This window comes from Schistocerca piceifrons, chromosome 9 (genome assembly GCF_021461385.2).
Source record: "Schistocerca piceifrons isolate TAMUIC-IGC-003096 chromosome 9, iqSchPice1.1, whole genome shotgun sequence".
NCBI lineage: Eukaryota > Metazoa > Arthropoda > Insecta > Orthoptera > Acrididae > Schistocerca > Schistocerca piceifrons.
In genome coordinates this window covers 154,804,542-154,822,602 of record NC_060146.1, presented here as the reverse complement: position 1 = coordinate 154,822,602, position 18,061 = coordinate 154,804,542, and the positions used below count along the sequence as shown (strand labels likewise).

At 38.5% G+C, this 18,061-nt stretch overlaps 1 protein-coding gene across 1 annotated transcript in view; it reads right to left on the bottom strand.

The window, feature by feature from the left end:
* LOC124717166 overlaps positions 1–18,061 on the bottom strand; it is a 55,778-nt gene that overhangs the window by 32,150 nt on the left and 5,567 nt on the right. Inside the window, exon 2 of the mRNA XM_047243936.1 lies at positions 6,016–7,087. Within this exon, the coding sequence (XP_047099892.1) occupies positions 6,016–7,043 (1,028 nt within the window). The 5' untranslated portion in view covers positions 7,044–7,087. The remainder of the gene's footprint in view (positions 1–6,015; positions 7,088–18,061) is intronic.

Genomic DNA, 18,061 nt, shown 5'->3' with positions numbered 1-18,061 from the left:
ATATGTACACTACCTTATTGCCCACTACTTTGGTTGTGTAAACTGTATGGTCTACACAGATTTTTTGTTTTTCTTTAATGGAATTTTATGCTGTTCACAAATTGCAACATCATCTAAACTTTTTGCATTAATTAAGGTCATAGAAGCAAGGTCTTTTCTGAATGTACTTCTGACCAAAAAGCAATTCAGGTAGCTGGAGACCAAGGTAATCATATCTTTTGTGTTCCTACAGTGATATTTCCCCAGAAACTTTCATTCCCTAACACAAATTTCATTCTATCTAACCAAGCAGTGAAATACCAATTTCCATAGATTTAGCTTCAATTTTTTTTTTTTTTTTTTTTTTGATATAACAAAATATTTTCTTAAATATTTTCATCATTCCTTATTTCACCTGCTTAGGGGTTTAACTTCCAAAAACGGTGAAACATGTATTTTTTATTTCTAACAGAGAAGCTAAATACAAATATTTATAGATTTAGCTTTGAAAATGCTTTTGTAACAAAATAATTTCATAAAATTTTTCATCCCCTGTTTCACTCCCTTAGAGGGTTGAATTTGAAAAAGGCTGAAGCACATTTTTTTTTCTTTCCAAGCCAGAAGTCAAATACAAATTTTCATAGATGTAGCTTTCAAAATGCTTCAGTAGGTCTTTAATAATGATTCACTGGTTTTTTTAAGAAAAAAAAGATCATCCACTATTTTACCCACCAGTATTTGAATTTCTAAAACTTCTGACTGAGATATCAAACACCAATTTTCATAGTCCTAGGTTCAAAAGTGTCTTAATAATGACATATTTTCAAAAAGCCTTTCATCCCCTATTTCACACCCGTAGGAGTGGAATTTTGAACAATCCCTTCTTAAATGATGCCTACGGTATAAGATCAACACCCTCTCCAAAATTCAAGTTTCTGTCCTTAGCACTTTGGGCTGGGGAATGATGAGTCAGTGGACCAGTCTTGTCCTGTTTCATTCTTAGCAGTTGACTTTCCAAAAACAGTGAAACACACAATTTTTTTTTCATTTCTTACTGAGGAGCCAAATACCAATATTCAAAGATTTAGTTTTAAAAATACTTTCACAATGAAATATTGTCATATAACATCTCACTCCAAATTTCAGCGCCTTAGTGCTTGAATTTCCAAAAACAGTGAAACACTATTTTTTTCCTTATTTTTACTGAGAACCCAAATTCAAATTTTTATAATGAAGCTTTAAAAATGTTGCTGTAACGAAATAGTTTAATAAAACATTTCATCCTGTAAAAACAATGAAACACACAATTCTTTATTTGTAACTGAGGAATCAAAAACCAATTTTCATAGCTGTAGCTTTAAAATACTTTACTACTTCTTTAATAATGTTTTATTTTTTTAAAAAAATATTTTAATCTCTATTTCATCCCCACAGGGGTAAAATTTCCAGTAATGCAGAAACACATGTTCTTTATTTCTGACTGAGGAACAAAATACCAGTTTTTGTAGGTCTAGCTTAAAAACTGCCTTAATAGTGACATATTTTCAAAAAACCTTTCATCCCATATTTCACATCCTTTGGGGTGAAATTTCAAGAAACCCCTTCTTAAATTACCTCAACAGTATAAGATCCACACCCTCTGCAAATTTCAAGTTTCTATCCTTGGGCTGAGTGATGACGAGTGAGTCAGCGAGTGAGTGAGTGAGTGAGTGCGTGAGTCAGTCAGTCAGTCAGTCAGAACGTTGCCTTTAAGAGATAAATGATCTGTCAGATAGGGTGAGCAGCAATCCGCAACTTTTTGCTGATTATTCTGTAGTATATGAGAAAGAAGCATCATTGAGTGACTGTAGAAGCATACAAGATGACTTTTATGGAATTTGGTGTGCTAGATGGCAGCTTGTTCTAAATGTAGTGAAATGTAAGTTTATGCAGAGGAATAGGAGAACCAGACCTGTAATGTTCAAATTGGTCTGCTGCCTGACACAGTCACACCAGTTAAATATCTTGGTATACTACTACAAAGCAATATGAAACGGAACATGCACATAAGGGCTGTAGTAGGGGAGAGTTGTAAGAAAGTGTAGCTCATCTACAAAGGAGACCATGCATAGGACACTGGACATCATATTCATAAACCCACCTCATCACTAACTACTCCTGAGAAACTTGAATTTGCTGCTGTTTTCATCTGAAATTCAGAAATTTTGCTGTCACATGTTTCATACCTAAAATAACTGAAAAAGTCATGAGATGAACAAATGATATGCAAACATCAGCAGCAGCTCCTCTGATAGTGATTCAGAGATTTCTCATTATCATTTCTTTCACTGCTTTATCGCTTGATGACGTGCTATGATGTCTGGGACACCTGTCATCGTCAATGACTTCACAGCCTTCTTTGAAACACTTATACCATTTGAAAACCCTTGTTTTTACCCAAAGCAGACTCACCAAAGCAATATTCAATATTTTCAAAACTTCCTTGCACATTATTCTATTTTGATAGCAAAATTTAATAGTTCTTTGATCCATTTTTATACACAGTAAATAACTGAAGAAACTAACAAAACACCCGTGGCCTGAAACTTTCTGGAAGATTAAAATTGTCTGCTGGGGCAGGACTGCCATTTGGGACCTTTGCTTTTCGCGAGCAACTGCTCTACTGACTGATCTACCCAAGCACGACTCACAACTTGTCCTCATAGATTTACTTCTGCCAGTACCTCATCTCCTACCTTCACAGGAGCTCTCCCATGAAACTTGCAAGACTAGCACTACTGGAATGTCCCAAGTTTGAGTCTCAGTCCAACACACAGTTCTAATCCCCCAGGAAGTTTTGTGTCACAACAATTCTGCTACAGAGGGAAAATTTCATTCTGGAAATATCCCCCATGTCTCCCTAATATCCAATCTTCCAGAAGTGCTAGTCTTGCAAGTTTCACAGGAGAATTTCTGTGGAAGGTATGAGATGAGGTTATGGTGGGAGTAAAGCTGTGAGGATGAGTTGTGAGTCATACTTGGGTAGCTCAGTCAATAGAGCACTTGCCCACAAAAGGCAAAGGTCTCAAATTCAAGTCTCAGTCTGGCATACAGTTTTAATCTGCCAGGACGTTTCATCTCAGTGTACACTCTGCTTCAGAACGAAAATTTCATTCTGGACACATGTAGCCTTTTTGACAATTCACAACAGACCAAATATCCAATATGGCTAACAGTGTGCAGACCCTTTTCAGGAATTTTTTTACATCATAACACTGAAAAAATTATGCAAACTGGAGTAATAGAAAATACAAAATAACAAAATTGGTGTTATTTTTTGAAAACACCTCACATTTGAGACACAAGGTGCATTCTTGTATATATACTGTTAATGTTAATAGCCTGTTAACCATTCCACTTTATTATACTGTGTCATATGGAATAGTTATAGAAAATGAAAGTACTAGAAGCTAATGAATATTATGAGGTTTGCCTGGAAAGAAATATCACTGGTTCCATCTTAATGCTCCTATTGGATGGAGGATGATCTACTTATCCAAGCTAGTTGGTGGGGCTGTTAGCTTCACAAGACGAGCAGTCTCAGTTTCCTCCAACTGCTTGGAGAGTCAGGATGTGTCCCTACCTGAACCTCCACCTGGTCGTCCAATTCCACCTGCGACAAAGTGTTCACTGGAACAACTGCATGCAATCAAATTCTGCAAGAAACTCAGGAAGTTCACTGCCAAAATGTATCAAACAACTGAGCGGGAATTTGGGAATGAACATTTGTCAAAACAGCAGGTGTTTCAGAAGCACAAGGCGTGTCTGGTAGGCCAGGATGAAACAGACAACAAAACTTGCTTCGGAAGCCACGCAATATCAAAAGAAAAAAGACAGTGTGACTCGTATCCTTCAACTTTTGAACGCAGACCATACAACGAGTGTTTCTCTCATAGCTCCAACTCTGGATGTGCCAAAACGATTGTCCACACAATTCTAATGAATCAATTTCAGAAAGAAGAAAGTGTGAGCGAAACTGGTTCTGAAAATTTTGACTGACTGCCACAAGTGCAATTGAGAGCTCATTTGTGAAGAACTCCTGGAATTGTGTAGAAATGTTGGACAATGTTATAAATGATGATGAGTCATGGATTTTTGAATATGACGCTGAGACAGAGACAAGATGTGGAGCTCTGTATGGCACACCTCATAGCTCTTATCCGGTCAACTCACGCCCCGAGAAAGCACAGATGAGCAGGTCCAAAGTAAAGGCAATGCCTATTGTCTTTTATGAACTAATGTTATTGTCCACTGCAAGTTTGCACATCTGACAGATAGTCAATTTTGCCTTTTACATGGAAGTGCTCAAAAGACTGGGGAGGGGGGGGGGGGGGGGGGGGGGGAAGGCACGGTTGTGCACATCAGGCTGCACATTGGCAGTTCCTGGAAGCTCCACAGAGACAATCTGTGCAGCTACAGTGTCTTCACAGTGAGAGGTTATCTGCTCAAAAACAATGTGGCAGTGCTGCCCAGACCCTCTACAATTCTAAGCTCACTCTGCAACACCCTTTTGTTCCTCAGCTTGAGACAGCCTCGAGAGGACACAGTTTAGAGACTGTTGACAGTGTGAAAACTGCTCTTACATGTGCCCTAAGGACATTCCAACCCGGATGTTCCAGGTTGCCTACAACTGGGAATCTCACTGGCAAAAATGTATTGAGGCAGAAGGACCCTACTGTTAAGAATTTTTACGTATTGTACATTTTGGTTAAAATGCAGTTACTGTGTTGTGGCTCTTCCTTTACGTGCTGCTGTTAAAATTCATTTCCATTTGAAAGTTGGTTACTCGACTTTGTACGTACCTGGTGAATGCCACATTTTCATTTTCAGTTATGTTTCTGTCAACCAGATTTGTTAGTGTTGGCGCAGTAGCAATCGTCTGTGCCCGTGGAATTGTTCCTGAGGCTACCGCCTTGAGTACGTATAGATTAACATGGAAAAACGAGAATGGTTGCAGGCTTTGTTAAAACAGACATAGCATACAAATGTGATAATGATTATGGCCTGAGTATGTCATCTAGTCAGTTTTAATTAACTGTGGGTATATGACTAAAAAGGAATAAATGTCTCACTTAATATACATGGTGAAACTTAAAATAAAGTTGAATTATGTGTGTTTTAATTTACAGCTGAGAATAACCTGTATTTCCACTCTGTATCAGGTATTGGCATAGCATATTAGCAGGTTATGTGAGGCTACAGAATCTGATGTCAGTGATGATTTCTCATGCTACTAGTTATGACAAACTATGCCAATTTTAAACTACCTAAGTGATGTGGCTCGCACTTGGCATGGCTATTTACCAGCCATCAACTTTGACTTTAAAGCACTATTCTGGAAGAATTACTTTAAGTGAAATATAACAACTAAACTAATCAGAACCCAACAAAAATATAATAATGAAAAGATATATGTCTTGTATTGTATGTTACATGGAACATGACAGAATTTCTTGGGATATTGTCATATTTCCTCATTATAGTCAGGTTTTGAGTTGGCAGAGCCAACAAATGTGACTGGAGGAAGACTGGCTGTGGTGACATACGGACCTGTAGTGTACCCCAGTGATCGTTTTTAAAAATTTGTGGGGTATTTTCAAAATGTCCCAATTTCCAAGATTGTGGTTATTCAGAAACCAAAGACTACAGTTTAAATATTACAGAGTACGCTGTTTTATATGACAACATTCTGCACAATATATTCCATTATGCTGCCATGTAATTTCATATTTTCTACATCATGACAATATGTAGTGAACACTATTTTCTCGCTGATTCTGCCACCGCCTCCAATCGTGTGACTTATCATTTGTCACATCCACTTCCCAACATTCACCACGCAAATAGTTATTCACTGCAACACAAGACGGAAAAAGGCACCAACATTGTAAGTGCACTTTTACCTACCTTTCTGATCGATGAATTAGCTTTCATTTACTTTAGTGACATTACTTTCCAGACAAACCTCACACTTTGTCAAATTCAGTGGTGCATTACCTCTCTGATCCTCCGGAGATCAATTTGCTGATCATCTTTGCTGCCACAGGGCACTGGTCAATGATGTCTGCCCAGCCTACGGTCCCCACCACCTTCTCAAGATGGGTCTTAATGAAAGCCAGGCACACCTCCTGTAGGTAGAAAGACGAGGTGAGAATTGCACACGCAGCAGTTACGGCAGCACTGTCTATTGTCAGCTTCCTCGCCAGCTCCGATTCGCACTCCGACTTTGCGTACGGGAGCCCGTACTTGTCGAATGCCACCAAGAGCTTCTCCGTTGTATCACTCGGTAACAGCACACTGTCAGTGTAGACATAGCGCAAGACCTCCGACACGACTTCCGGGTCCACGTCCGTGATCTCCACACGGCCTTCTCGAGCCTCCTTCGTATCGTGACGGAGCATGGCTGCAAAGACTGGACTGCGCGCACTCAGAATTGCCCTGTGTGCTTCCAGCTGGACACCTCCAGCACACAGTGTGAAATCTGTGTACTTTTTTGAGTCCCACAACCGCTTCAGATCCAGTTTCAGACCACCTGCGACTTCCCAGGTCGGAGGACTGATGTTCTCCGATACGACTTCCACGATCTCCACTTCAAATTCAAAAAGCCAGTCCTCCCCATTGAACACGTCCACAATGCACTGCAGAGGAGATCTCTCGCCTATTTGAAGAGTGCAGAACTGCAGCCGATATGCCTGGCATTCCGTACCGTCCCGACTTGAAACGGAAGCACTGAGGGTCACCCCCACAGGCTGCGAACCGGCGCTAGCCACGAGACGGAAGCACATCCTTGGCGTGCCAACATCATTTTCCAGTTCTGCACACCATTTACTTGAATTTGGATGAGAAAAAATGGGCGATCTAAGATCTTCTGTGGCCTCGGAACAGGCACTCAAGCCACAAACACTCCAGTAGTAGTTGGTTTTCTCCGGTGCCTGTAATGTTGTTGTTCCTAACAGACTCACAGTATCAAGCCTACCAACATCATCTTGAGGTGGGCTATGCCTTGCAGCTTTTACAAGATCCATCAATTGAGAATGTTTGCAATGTCTGTCCTCTAATGCTTGATGCCCTGTTAAAAAAGAATAGGATATTATTACTGTTATACATATGTACAAATTGAACAAATTAATAGAAATTTTCTCCAACTAAATCAGCATTAATTCATGTGTGGTACTTCACACTGTGAAGGAGACATTCCATGGATGAGGAATAAATTATGGTATTTTGACAGTATTTCAGTTAGCATTAACCACAATGTTTATTAACATTTCTGGCTGTTTTGAAACTGACAGATTAAAACTGACAATCACTGGGCCTAAGACCTGTTTTACTCAAGTAATTCACATTATGAGAAGAACAATGTGTTTCAGGAGAAGATTTCCATTCTCTAGGAAAACTTATAAAACTAGCATTCTAAACAAAACTGGATAAAAACCATTCTGCTCATTTTATAAAATACCAGACAAAGAGAATTAGTCTGGTATTTCAGAGGATAAATGGTCAGATTTTCATTCACTTCTGTGCAAATATGCTAGGATTCTTGTACGAGTTTTCACTGAAGATGTGGGTATTATCTCCAGAAATGTTGTTTACTTTGCTACCTTAAAAGCATTAATAAGCAATGTGTTTGGAATAGCATGAAATGACTTTCAAAACTGGATATCATAATCTCTTAGAACTAAAACCTAAGTTTTAAATTAAAAGAAGTGTGTCAGAAATAATTATGTAGGCTGCATTGACAAAAGGGTTTTGAAGAGGACTCTGCAAGATGCACAGTTATCAACATTGTACAACATACATTTTGAAGCTCTGAAATCTGGCTGTAGAGAAGAACAGAGAAAATTAAATGTTTGGACAGAGTAGGGAATGATGACATACTTGAAGAGCAAAGGAAATAAGAACTCTACTGCACTATGGCAAAAAGGTGAAAGTGAACTAGGTTGGATGTATTCTAAGGAAAACTGTACACACAAAAATTTTCATTTTAAGGAAAACTAGATGGAAAGAGAAGCAGACATTGAAGATATGATTTGCGGAGAGTTTTTGCAAAAGGCAGTTTTAGCAAGAAACACAAAACTAAGTACAGCTAAAACGTATCTTGTCAGATTTATATGAAAGGGGGAGGCAAGAATGAAAACCTTAAATATATTTTTAATTGAACAAAAATGGAGCACAAGTGTATCATTTTCCAACATAGTCTCCCTGTAATTCGGCATACTTCCTCCAGCATGTATGAAGTGCACAGATTCCTCTTGTCATATTGCAAAATAACACCTGTAGTCAGAAGTCCACATTGCTTTGATCTTATTGCAGGCCAGATCTGATTTTTTAATGTATTGGCATATGACAGACTAGTCGTGTCATGTTCCAAGACATCACCTCGCTCATCCCCAAAGAGTCGGGAAACACTTCCCTGAAGACGTTTGCATCCAGAACTTCTTGGGTTTCGGTGGTAAGGAATGGCATCATTCCTCTCTTGCTCTCTTTGTTTCATGCTCGTGGAAGTATACACAGGTTTCATCTCCTGTAACGATTCTCACAAAGAAGCCATCACCTTCTGCTTTAAAGCACCACAAAAGTTCTTCACAATGTCAATGCATCACTCTTTAAGTTCTGGAGTGAGCTGCCATGGCAGCCATCTTCCATACACTCAGTGAAACTTAAGCACTTTGTGAGTGATGTGATGGGATGGGCTGAGCCATGACTAAGGGTCTGCATACACCATCACAGCAATTGTGCATCACAATGGCTTCAATTGCTGCAGCAGACTCTGGTGTCACAACAAGGCATTCTTGACCCAGGGGCAGAGCATCTGTATTTCCAAACTTACTACTCTGTTCATGCATTCGCTGCAAAGGTAGACATGCATCATCATACTGGACTTTCATTCACCAATGGATTTCAATAGGTTTCATACCTTCACTGCGCAGAAAACATATGACAGAAGAATGTTGTTCTTCCTCAGGGTATGTCGCAAGCATGACACTCATTTTCAACAGGTACTGTGGTCGCATTTCACTTGAACATAATATGCTGTCACCTCTAGGGCATTCCTTACACCACTGGTAACAGTACTGCCAACTTACAGAACAATGGCACGAGATGTTATTTTTTTAATTACACTTGTAAATGATAATGAGTAAATTCACATCACTTACTCTTGTGTTGCTAGCTTTTGGACAAATCATTTTCTGGAATGCAGAATTCATCTGGAAGTTTGCATAGTTCTCAGTTTAGTTTACATGCCTTTCAACAACCAATTTCCTTTGCTATTTGGTGTGTTGTTATCTCTACTTCTTAAATTATTTACACTCCACTATTACTTTCCATTACTATACTTCTACTGAACAAATTTTTTTTATTTATTTTAAAGTTCATTCCACAAAACTAAAGAGAGAACACATACACAAATTATACTATCACTCTTGTACTCAAATTAATGCAATCAGACACTTGCTGCAAAGCATGGTGTACTAAACTTCACTATTTTCATCTACATGCTGGCTATTTTAACTTGTTAGCTCATTATCATCATAAGGTGGTGTGTCTATTGTCAGCTTCCTGAAGCAATTGTTGTCTCCATGTGATCCTGTTCCAGGTCAACTTCTTCATCATCCAGTATTTCCTCTTTCCACTTCATTCAGTATTTTTATTCCTTTTGTTCCTACTTTCTTCTGTCCTTCCACTGTACCTCTGATCCTCTAACTGCTATAATCAGAACACCTTTTCCTCTTAGTATGTGTCCCACCCAGTCTGCTTTCCTTTGCTCAATCACATTTACAAGAGATTTTTGGTCCTTTACCATTTACAGTACTTCACAGTTTTATGGTTCTTGTATGAATTTTAGACATTCTTTCATTTAGTCATTTATATTGATACTGGTAGATTGCTTAAATTTGTATAAAACTTCACATTAGCAAGAATGATAGCTAAATTTTGTAACATATTTTCATGTGTCCAGCTAGGGGGACAATTCCATGTTTAAGGAAAGATGACTGACGAGCAACATAGAGTGTCCACTTCCAGTCAGCAAAATCATAAGAAAACTGTGAACTGTGGTAGAAACATGGAGCAATGATAGCAATCATAAGGTACCTTGTCAACAAACATCTAACTGTAAATTCCGCCAATACTTGATACTCAAAATGGAGGCATCAAATCAATAGCAGCTTTCTGTGGTCGGATAACTAGAGTTCTCACAAACATGTATATTTAATGAGTATAGATACCGTTGATACTACATGTCATGTATTTAGGGTAATGTCTTCTGCAAAACAGTCATCCAGACTGCTTCTAAAGACATGTCTGAGACAGTTTGTGTTGGAGGAGCATGAATTTCATAAATCTTGTAATTTAAGGAAAATCAGAATACTCCAAGTTATACATTTTCTTACGCAAGCTCTGTGCCAACAAATCTCCCTTCACTTGTATGGTTGTTGTTCAACATCGTGTTTTCTATGCATGTGTCACAATAAATAATACATTTTTTTATAGGAATTTCAAATTTTATGTGGCATATTTGTCAGAAAATTACTTTACTGTAAGTCATATTTGTATCTCATGAATGTAATGAAATTTACATCTGAAACTGTTGCTTTTGCATATGTATAATTAAAAAAGGTGGGCTAGATTATGTCTTTGTGGCAGGGCAGTTCCTATCTTCACTCTCAGTAAAGTACAACCATATTTTCTTGGCTACTCTTCTCTCTGGTACAGAGTCGGTAGATGTTGCCGAAATTCGAGCCACTAATATTTTTATTCTTCTCGCTGCCAATGTAGACCTGACACTATAGTTGTCATTGTATAATGCTGAACTTCATTTTGATGCGAGTCATTTGTAGCAGTGAGTATCATTTGTATGTGACCTCTCTTACATCATCATATACTTGGGAAGAAGAAAAAAACAAGAAACTGAGCACACACAAACCACTTATTACAGAATCTGTAATAAAGTAGTGTTGCTAAAGATCTCAGCAACACGTCAGGTGGTGTCATTATGTCTGCAATATTTTGATTTCGCGTTCAGCTGTCACATTTAGAGAGCGGTGTCAAGTGTTGATGAAAACCCCAACAGGGCATTCTCGTGGCAAAATGTGGATACACATATGCAAAGCATCAAGTTCTTGACAACAAAGAAAATGTTCTCTGCACGTTATGACTTTAAGAGCATATCGGCAGAGCAACAGCCATTGCATTGTGGTGACACACTAATCCTTTATACACACAGTTCTTGGCTCTGGAATTCTTTTCTGTGGATAAAATAAACAAAATACAGAAAATTTTTTACACTGCAGTAAATGGTCATTGTTGTCATGCTCTTCAGTCTGAAGACTGCTTTGATGCGGCTCTCCACGCTAGTCTATCCTACCGAAACCTTTTCATATACATAACTACCACAATGTACATCCATTTCAACCTGTGTACTCTACTGAAGCACTGGCCCCTCTCTACAATTCTTACCCACCGTACATTCCTTGACACTTTCAGCTATGTCCTATCAAACGACCTCTTGATTTAGTCAAGCTGTGCCACAAATTTCTTTTTCCCCCATCCAATTACATACCTCCTCACTACTTACACAGAATGCATATCCGATCTTCAGCATTCTTCTGCAGCACCACACTTCACAAGCTTCTATTCTTGTCTTGTCTGAACTGCTTCTTGCTCACATTTCACTCCCATTCTAGGCTACACTCCTAATAACGCCTTCAGTAAAGACTCACTCACACTTATATCGATATTCGACACTGACAAATTTCTCTTTCCCAGAAAGGCTTTTCTCGGTATTCCCAGTTTGCATTTTATATCTCCTGAACTTCAGCCATCACTTATTTTGCTGTCCAAATAACAGAAGTCATCTACTACTCTATGTGTCACATTTCCCAATTTAACTTCCTCAGCATCATCCAATTTGATTTGCCTACATTCCAACACCAGTGTTTCACTTTTGTCAATGTTCATCTTATAACCTGTTTTCAAGACATTAGCTGTTCCCTCCAACTGCTCTTCCAAGTTCTTTGCTTTCTGACAGAATTACAATGTCACTGGCAAACCTCTAAGTTTTTATTTCTTCTCCCTGACCTTCAATTCCCTTTTCAAATTTCTACCTGATTTCCTTTAATGCTTGTTCAATGAACAAACTGAATAACATTGGAGAGAGCTACACCATTATCTTACTCCCTTCCTTCATACCCTTCAACTCTTATAACTGCTGTCTGGTTTCTGTACAAGTTGTAAATAACTTTTCATTCCCTATATTTCAACCATCCTATCTTTACAATTTCAAAGATTGTACTGCAGTCAACATTGTCCAAAGTTTTCTCTAACTCTACAAAAGCTATAAATGTAGATTTTCCCTTCTCAGTCTATAGTCTGGGATAAGTCATAGAGTCAGTATGGCCTTACACACTCCTACATTTTTCTGGAACCCAAATTTATTTCCCTGAGGCCAATTTCTACCAATTTTTTTCCATTCTTCTGTAAATAATACATGTGAATGTTTTGCAATCATGAATTATTAAACTGATGGTTTGGTAATATTCAAATGTGTCAACTTCTGTCTTCATTGGAATAGGAGTTATTACAGTCTTCTGAAAGTCTGACTGTATTTCACGTCTCACACCCTGTGTATGAGGTGAAACAGTTTTGTCATGCCTGGCTCCCCCAAGAATCTCATTAATACTGAAGGAATGTTGTCTACTCCAGAAGCCTTGTTTTGGCTTAGATCTTCCATTACTCTATCAAATTCTTCTGACAAAATCATATCTCCCATTTGTGATATCCAAGGATTTCTACTCGGACTTATTTACTACTTCTTCTCTTTCTATAACATAGCCTTCGAGGTCACTCTATGTGTATTTCTTCCACCTTTCAGGTTACCCTCCTCTGCTTAATACTGGCTTGCAGTATAAGATTTTGGAACTAATACAATTGCTTTTCTTTTCTCCAGAGGCACCTAATTTTCCTATAAGTGGCATCATTTTGGATATCTGTATTCCCTTTTGCCTGCATGTTAAATGCCAATCTTCCTTCTTTCCTTGCTTTTGCCTGCTTCATTTTTATATTTTCTCCTTTCATCAGTTAGATTCAATATCCCCTGTGATATCCAAGGATTTCTACTCGGCCTTATCTTTTTGAATATGTGATCCCCTGCTGCCTTCACTATTTCATCTCTTACAGTTACTCATTTCACTTCTATTGCAATTCTTACTCCTCTTTCAGTCAATTGTTGCCAAATACTCCCTTTGCAGCTCTTAATAACCTCTCACTCTTGTCAACTTATTTAGCTCCCACCTCCTTAAATTCCCACCTTTCCGCAGTTCATAATCAATGAATTATGGTCCAATTCCACATTTGTCCTGGAAATGTCTTGCACTTTAAAATCTGGTTTCAGAATCTCTGTCTTAGCATTAATACATTATTTGAAACCTTTTAGTATTTCCAGGTAACTACCACCCAACCTTCTTTCATGGTTATTAAAACAAGAGACAGGGGCTATAGCAATAATAATAATAATTAGTTGAGCTTCTTGTATAGAACAATTTTTAAAAACTTCAAGTTTCCTTATTGTACCAAGTGAGTGCATCTGCCATTCTGTTGTGTCCATCAGGAAAACTCTAAGTGTCTCACTAACAGTTCTCCACATGTGTGTGTAATAGGAGTCAATCTGGAATACCACTTATCAAGAAAAACTAACTAGCACTGTCTATCTGGGATTAAAATTTAATAATAAACTGCGCCCCAAATCTAAGGACCATGCTTTTCTAATTCACTATCTCAGTTGGTTATTCCTAATGTAACAAAAAAATTATACATTGTTCATTTACCCTCTTAACAATTTTCACTGCACATGAACACACACACTTGCAGATGACTTTAGGACCACAAACTGAAGTTAACTGAATTACTTAGTAATAATTGAATATATTTATAGTCATCTGATTTTTTTAATGTATCAATGTCTGTAAATCCAAACTGAAATAACTTTTACTGTTACTATTAGTACATAGATAATGTTTAAATATCTTTAATATGTATTTTTTTAGGCAGGTGAGCATCTGATTTTTTTTATTATTATTGCTGTTGAAGCTGTAATGTATGCATGGAGCAGTGTAGGACTAGACAGGAGATATGTGGGCTCAGGAAGTTTAATGAGACAGTGTTGCAGCAACCATTGTGGCATTTTCCTGAACGTACAGCATCTTGAACCACAGGCTAATATTTTAATAAACACGCTTCCAAAAGCATTTATACCTTGTGTATATAGATCTTACAAGTTAGCTCAAAGACTTGAAAAATGGTTGTACTCTATTCATTGGTCTCTCAACACTCCTCACTAGACAAACATGCAGAAAAACTCAGGACCATATCTCCACATCCACACTGCCACACATGTTTGATCTATCCCCAACAGAGAATAGCAGCAAACAATTAAAATAAATTTTACAATCTGAAAAGCCCCCCCATGAACCATGGACCTTGCAGTTGGTGGGGACACTTGCATGCCTCAACAATACAGATAGCTGTACCGTAGCTGCAACCACAATGAAGGGGTATCTGTTGAGAGGCCACACAAACGTGTGTTTCCTGAAGAGGGCCAGTAGCCTTTTCAGTAGTTGCAGGGGCTACAGTCTGGATGATTGACTGACCTGGCCCTGTAACACTAACCAAAACGGCCTTGCTGTTGTGGTATTGTGAACGGATGAAAGCAAGGGGAAACTACAGCCGTAATTTTTCCCGAAGGCATGCAGTTCTACTGTATGGTTAAATGATGATGGTGTCCTCTTGGGTAAAATATTCCGGAGGTGAAATAGTCCCCCATTCGGATCTCCGGGCGGGAACTACTCAAGAGGACATCGTTATCAGGAGAAAGAAAACTGGAGTTCTACGGATCGGAGCGTGGAATGTCGGATCCCTTAATCTGGCAGGTAGGTAAGAAAATTTAAAAAGGGAAATGGATAGGTTGAAGTTAGATATAGTGGTTATTAGTGAAGTTCGGTAGCAGGAAGAACAAGACTTCTGCTCAGGTGAATACAGGGTTATAAATCCAAATTAAATAGGGGTAATGCAGGAGTACGTTTCATAATGAAAAAAAAAAAATAGGAGTGCGGGTAAGCTACTACCAACAGCATAGTGAACACATTATTGTGGCCAAGATAGACACGAAGCACATGTCTACTACAGTAGTACAAGTTTATATGCCAACTAGCTCTGCAGGTGATGAGAAATTGATGAAATGTATGATCAGATAAAAGAAATTATTCAGGTAGTGAAGGGAGATGAAAATTTAATGATCATGGGTGACTGGAATTCGAGAGTAGGAAAAGAGAGAGAAGGAAACATAGTGAGTGAATATGGATTGGGGGACAGAAATGAAAGAGGTAGCCGCCTGGTAGAATTCTGCACAGAGCATAAATTAATCATAGCTAACATTTATTTCAAGAATCACGAAAGAAGGTTGTATACATGGAAGAATCCTGGAGATACTAGAAGGTATCAGATAGATTATATAATGGTAAGACAGAGATTTAGGAACCAGGTTCTAAATTGTAAGACGTTTCCAGGGGCAGATGTGGACTCTGACCACAATCTATTGGTTATGAACTGTAGATTAAAACTGAAGAAACTGCAAAAAGGAGGGAATTTAAGGAGATGGGACCTGGATAAACTGAAAGAATCAGAGGTTGTTCAGAGTTTCAGGGAGAGCATAAGGGAACAATTGACAGGAATGGGGAAAAGAAATACAGTAGAAGAAGAATGGGTAGCTTTGAGGAATGAAATAGTGAAGGCAGCAGAGGATCAAGTAGGTAAAAAGACAAGGGCTAGTAGTAATCCTTGGGTAACAGAAGAGATACTGAATTTAATTGATCAAAGGAGAAAATACAAAAATGCAACAAGTGAACCAGGCAAAAACAAATACAAACGTTTCAAAAATGAGATCGACAGGAAGTGCAAAATGGCTAAGCAGGGATGGGTAGAGGACAAATGTAAGGATGTAGAGGCTTATCTCACGAGGGGTAAGATAGATACTGCTTACAGGAAAATTAAAGATACCTTTGGAGAAAAGAGAACTAATTGCATGAATATCAAGAGCTCAGATGGAAACCCAGTACTAAGCAAAGAAGGGAAAGCAGAAAGGTGGAGGAGTACATAGAGGGTCTATACAGGTGAGATGTTCTTGAGGACAATATTATGGAAATGGAAGAAGATGTAAATGAAGATGAAATGGGAGATATGGTACTGCGTGAAGAGTTTGACAGAGCACTGAAAGACCTAATTCGAAATGAGGCCCTGGGAGTAGACAACATTCCATTAGAACTACTGACAGCCTTGGGAGTGCCAGCCCTGACAAAACTCTATCATCTGGTGAGCAAGATGTATGAGACAGGTGAAATTCCCTCAGACTTCAAGAAAAATATAATAATTCCAATCCCAAAGAAAGCAGGTGTTGACAGATGTGAAAATTACCAAACTATCAGTTTAATAAGCCACAGCTGCAAAATACTAATGTGAATTCTTTACAGGCGAATGGAAAAACTGGTAGAAGCCGCCGACCTCAGGGAAGATCAGTTTGGATTCCGTAGAAATGTTGGAACACGTGAGGCAATACTGACCCTGCGACTAATCTTAGAAGAATGATTAAGGAAAGGTAAACCTACGTTTCTAGCGTTTGTAGACTTAGAGAAAGCTTTTGACAATGTTGATTGGAATACTCTCTTTCAAATTCTGAAGGTGGCAGGTGTAAAATACAGGGAGCAAAAGGCTATTTACAATTTGTACAGAAACCAGATGGCAGTTATAAGAGTCGAGGGACATGAAAGGGAAGCAGTGGTTGGGAAGGGAGTGAGACAGGATTGTAGCCTCTCCCCGATGCTATTCAATCTGTATATTGAGCAAGCAGTAAAGGAAACAAAAGAAAAGTTTGGAGTAGGTATTAAAATCCATGGAGAAGTAATAAAAACTTTGAGGTTCGCTGATGACATTGTAATTCTGTCAGAGACAGCAAAGGACTTGGAAGAGCAGTTGAACGGAATGGACAGTGTCTTGAAAGGAGGGTATAAGATGAACATCAACAAAAGCAAAACGAGGATAATGGAATGTAGTCGAATTAAGTCAGGTGATGCTGAGGCAATTAGATTAGGAAATGAGACACTTAAAGTAGTAAAGGAGTTTTGCTATTTTGGGAGCAAAATAACTGATGATGGTCGAAGTAGAGAGGATATAAAATGTAGACTGGCAATGGCAAGGAAAGCGTTTCTGAAGAAGAGAAATTTGTTAACATCGAGTATAGATTTAAATGTCAAGAAGTCGTTTCTGAAAGTATTTATATGGAGTGTAGCCATGTATGGAAGTGAAACATGGACGATAAATACTTTAGACAAGAAGAGAATAGAAGCTTTCGAAATGTGGTGCTACAGAAGAATGCTGAAGATTAGATGGGTATATCATATAACTAATGAGGAGGTATTAAATAGGATTGGGGAGAAGAGAAGTTTGTGGCACAACTTGACTAGAAGAAGGGATCAGTTGGTAGGACATGTTCTGAGGCATCAAGGGATCATCAATTTAGTACTGGAGGGCAGAGTGGAGGGTAAAAATAGTAGAGGGAGACCAAGAAATGAATACACTACGCAGATTCAGAAGGATGTAGGCTGCAGTAGGTACTGGGAGATGAAGAAGCTTGCACAGGATCGAGTAGCATGGAGAGCTGCATCAAACCAGTCTCAGGACTGAAGATCACAACAACAACAACAATCTGAAAAGTTGTGTTGGAAGCTAGAACTCTGACGATGTATATAACTTATCAATGACCTGTGTCACACAATTTTGTTTTCAGGTTTTCCATGATCTGGCACTATTTGAGACTTCACTCCATGTGGTAAAATATTTAGGAACATTAAGTTCATTTGTATACGCTTCATGTTTGATTTACAGGAACCAATGTTGGAAACAGTTGAAACATGTGATATGGAATAATATTTATGCACTTTATTAACTGAACGAGTAAAATGGTCACAGAATCCTGTTCTGAACTGATTCCCCA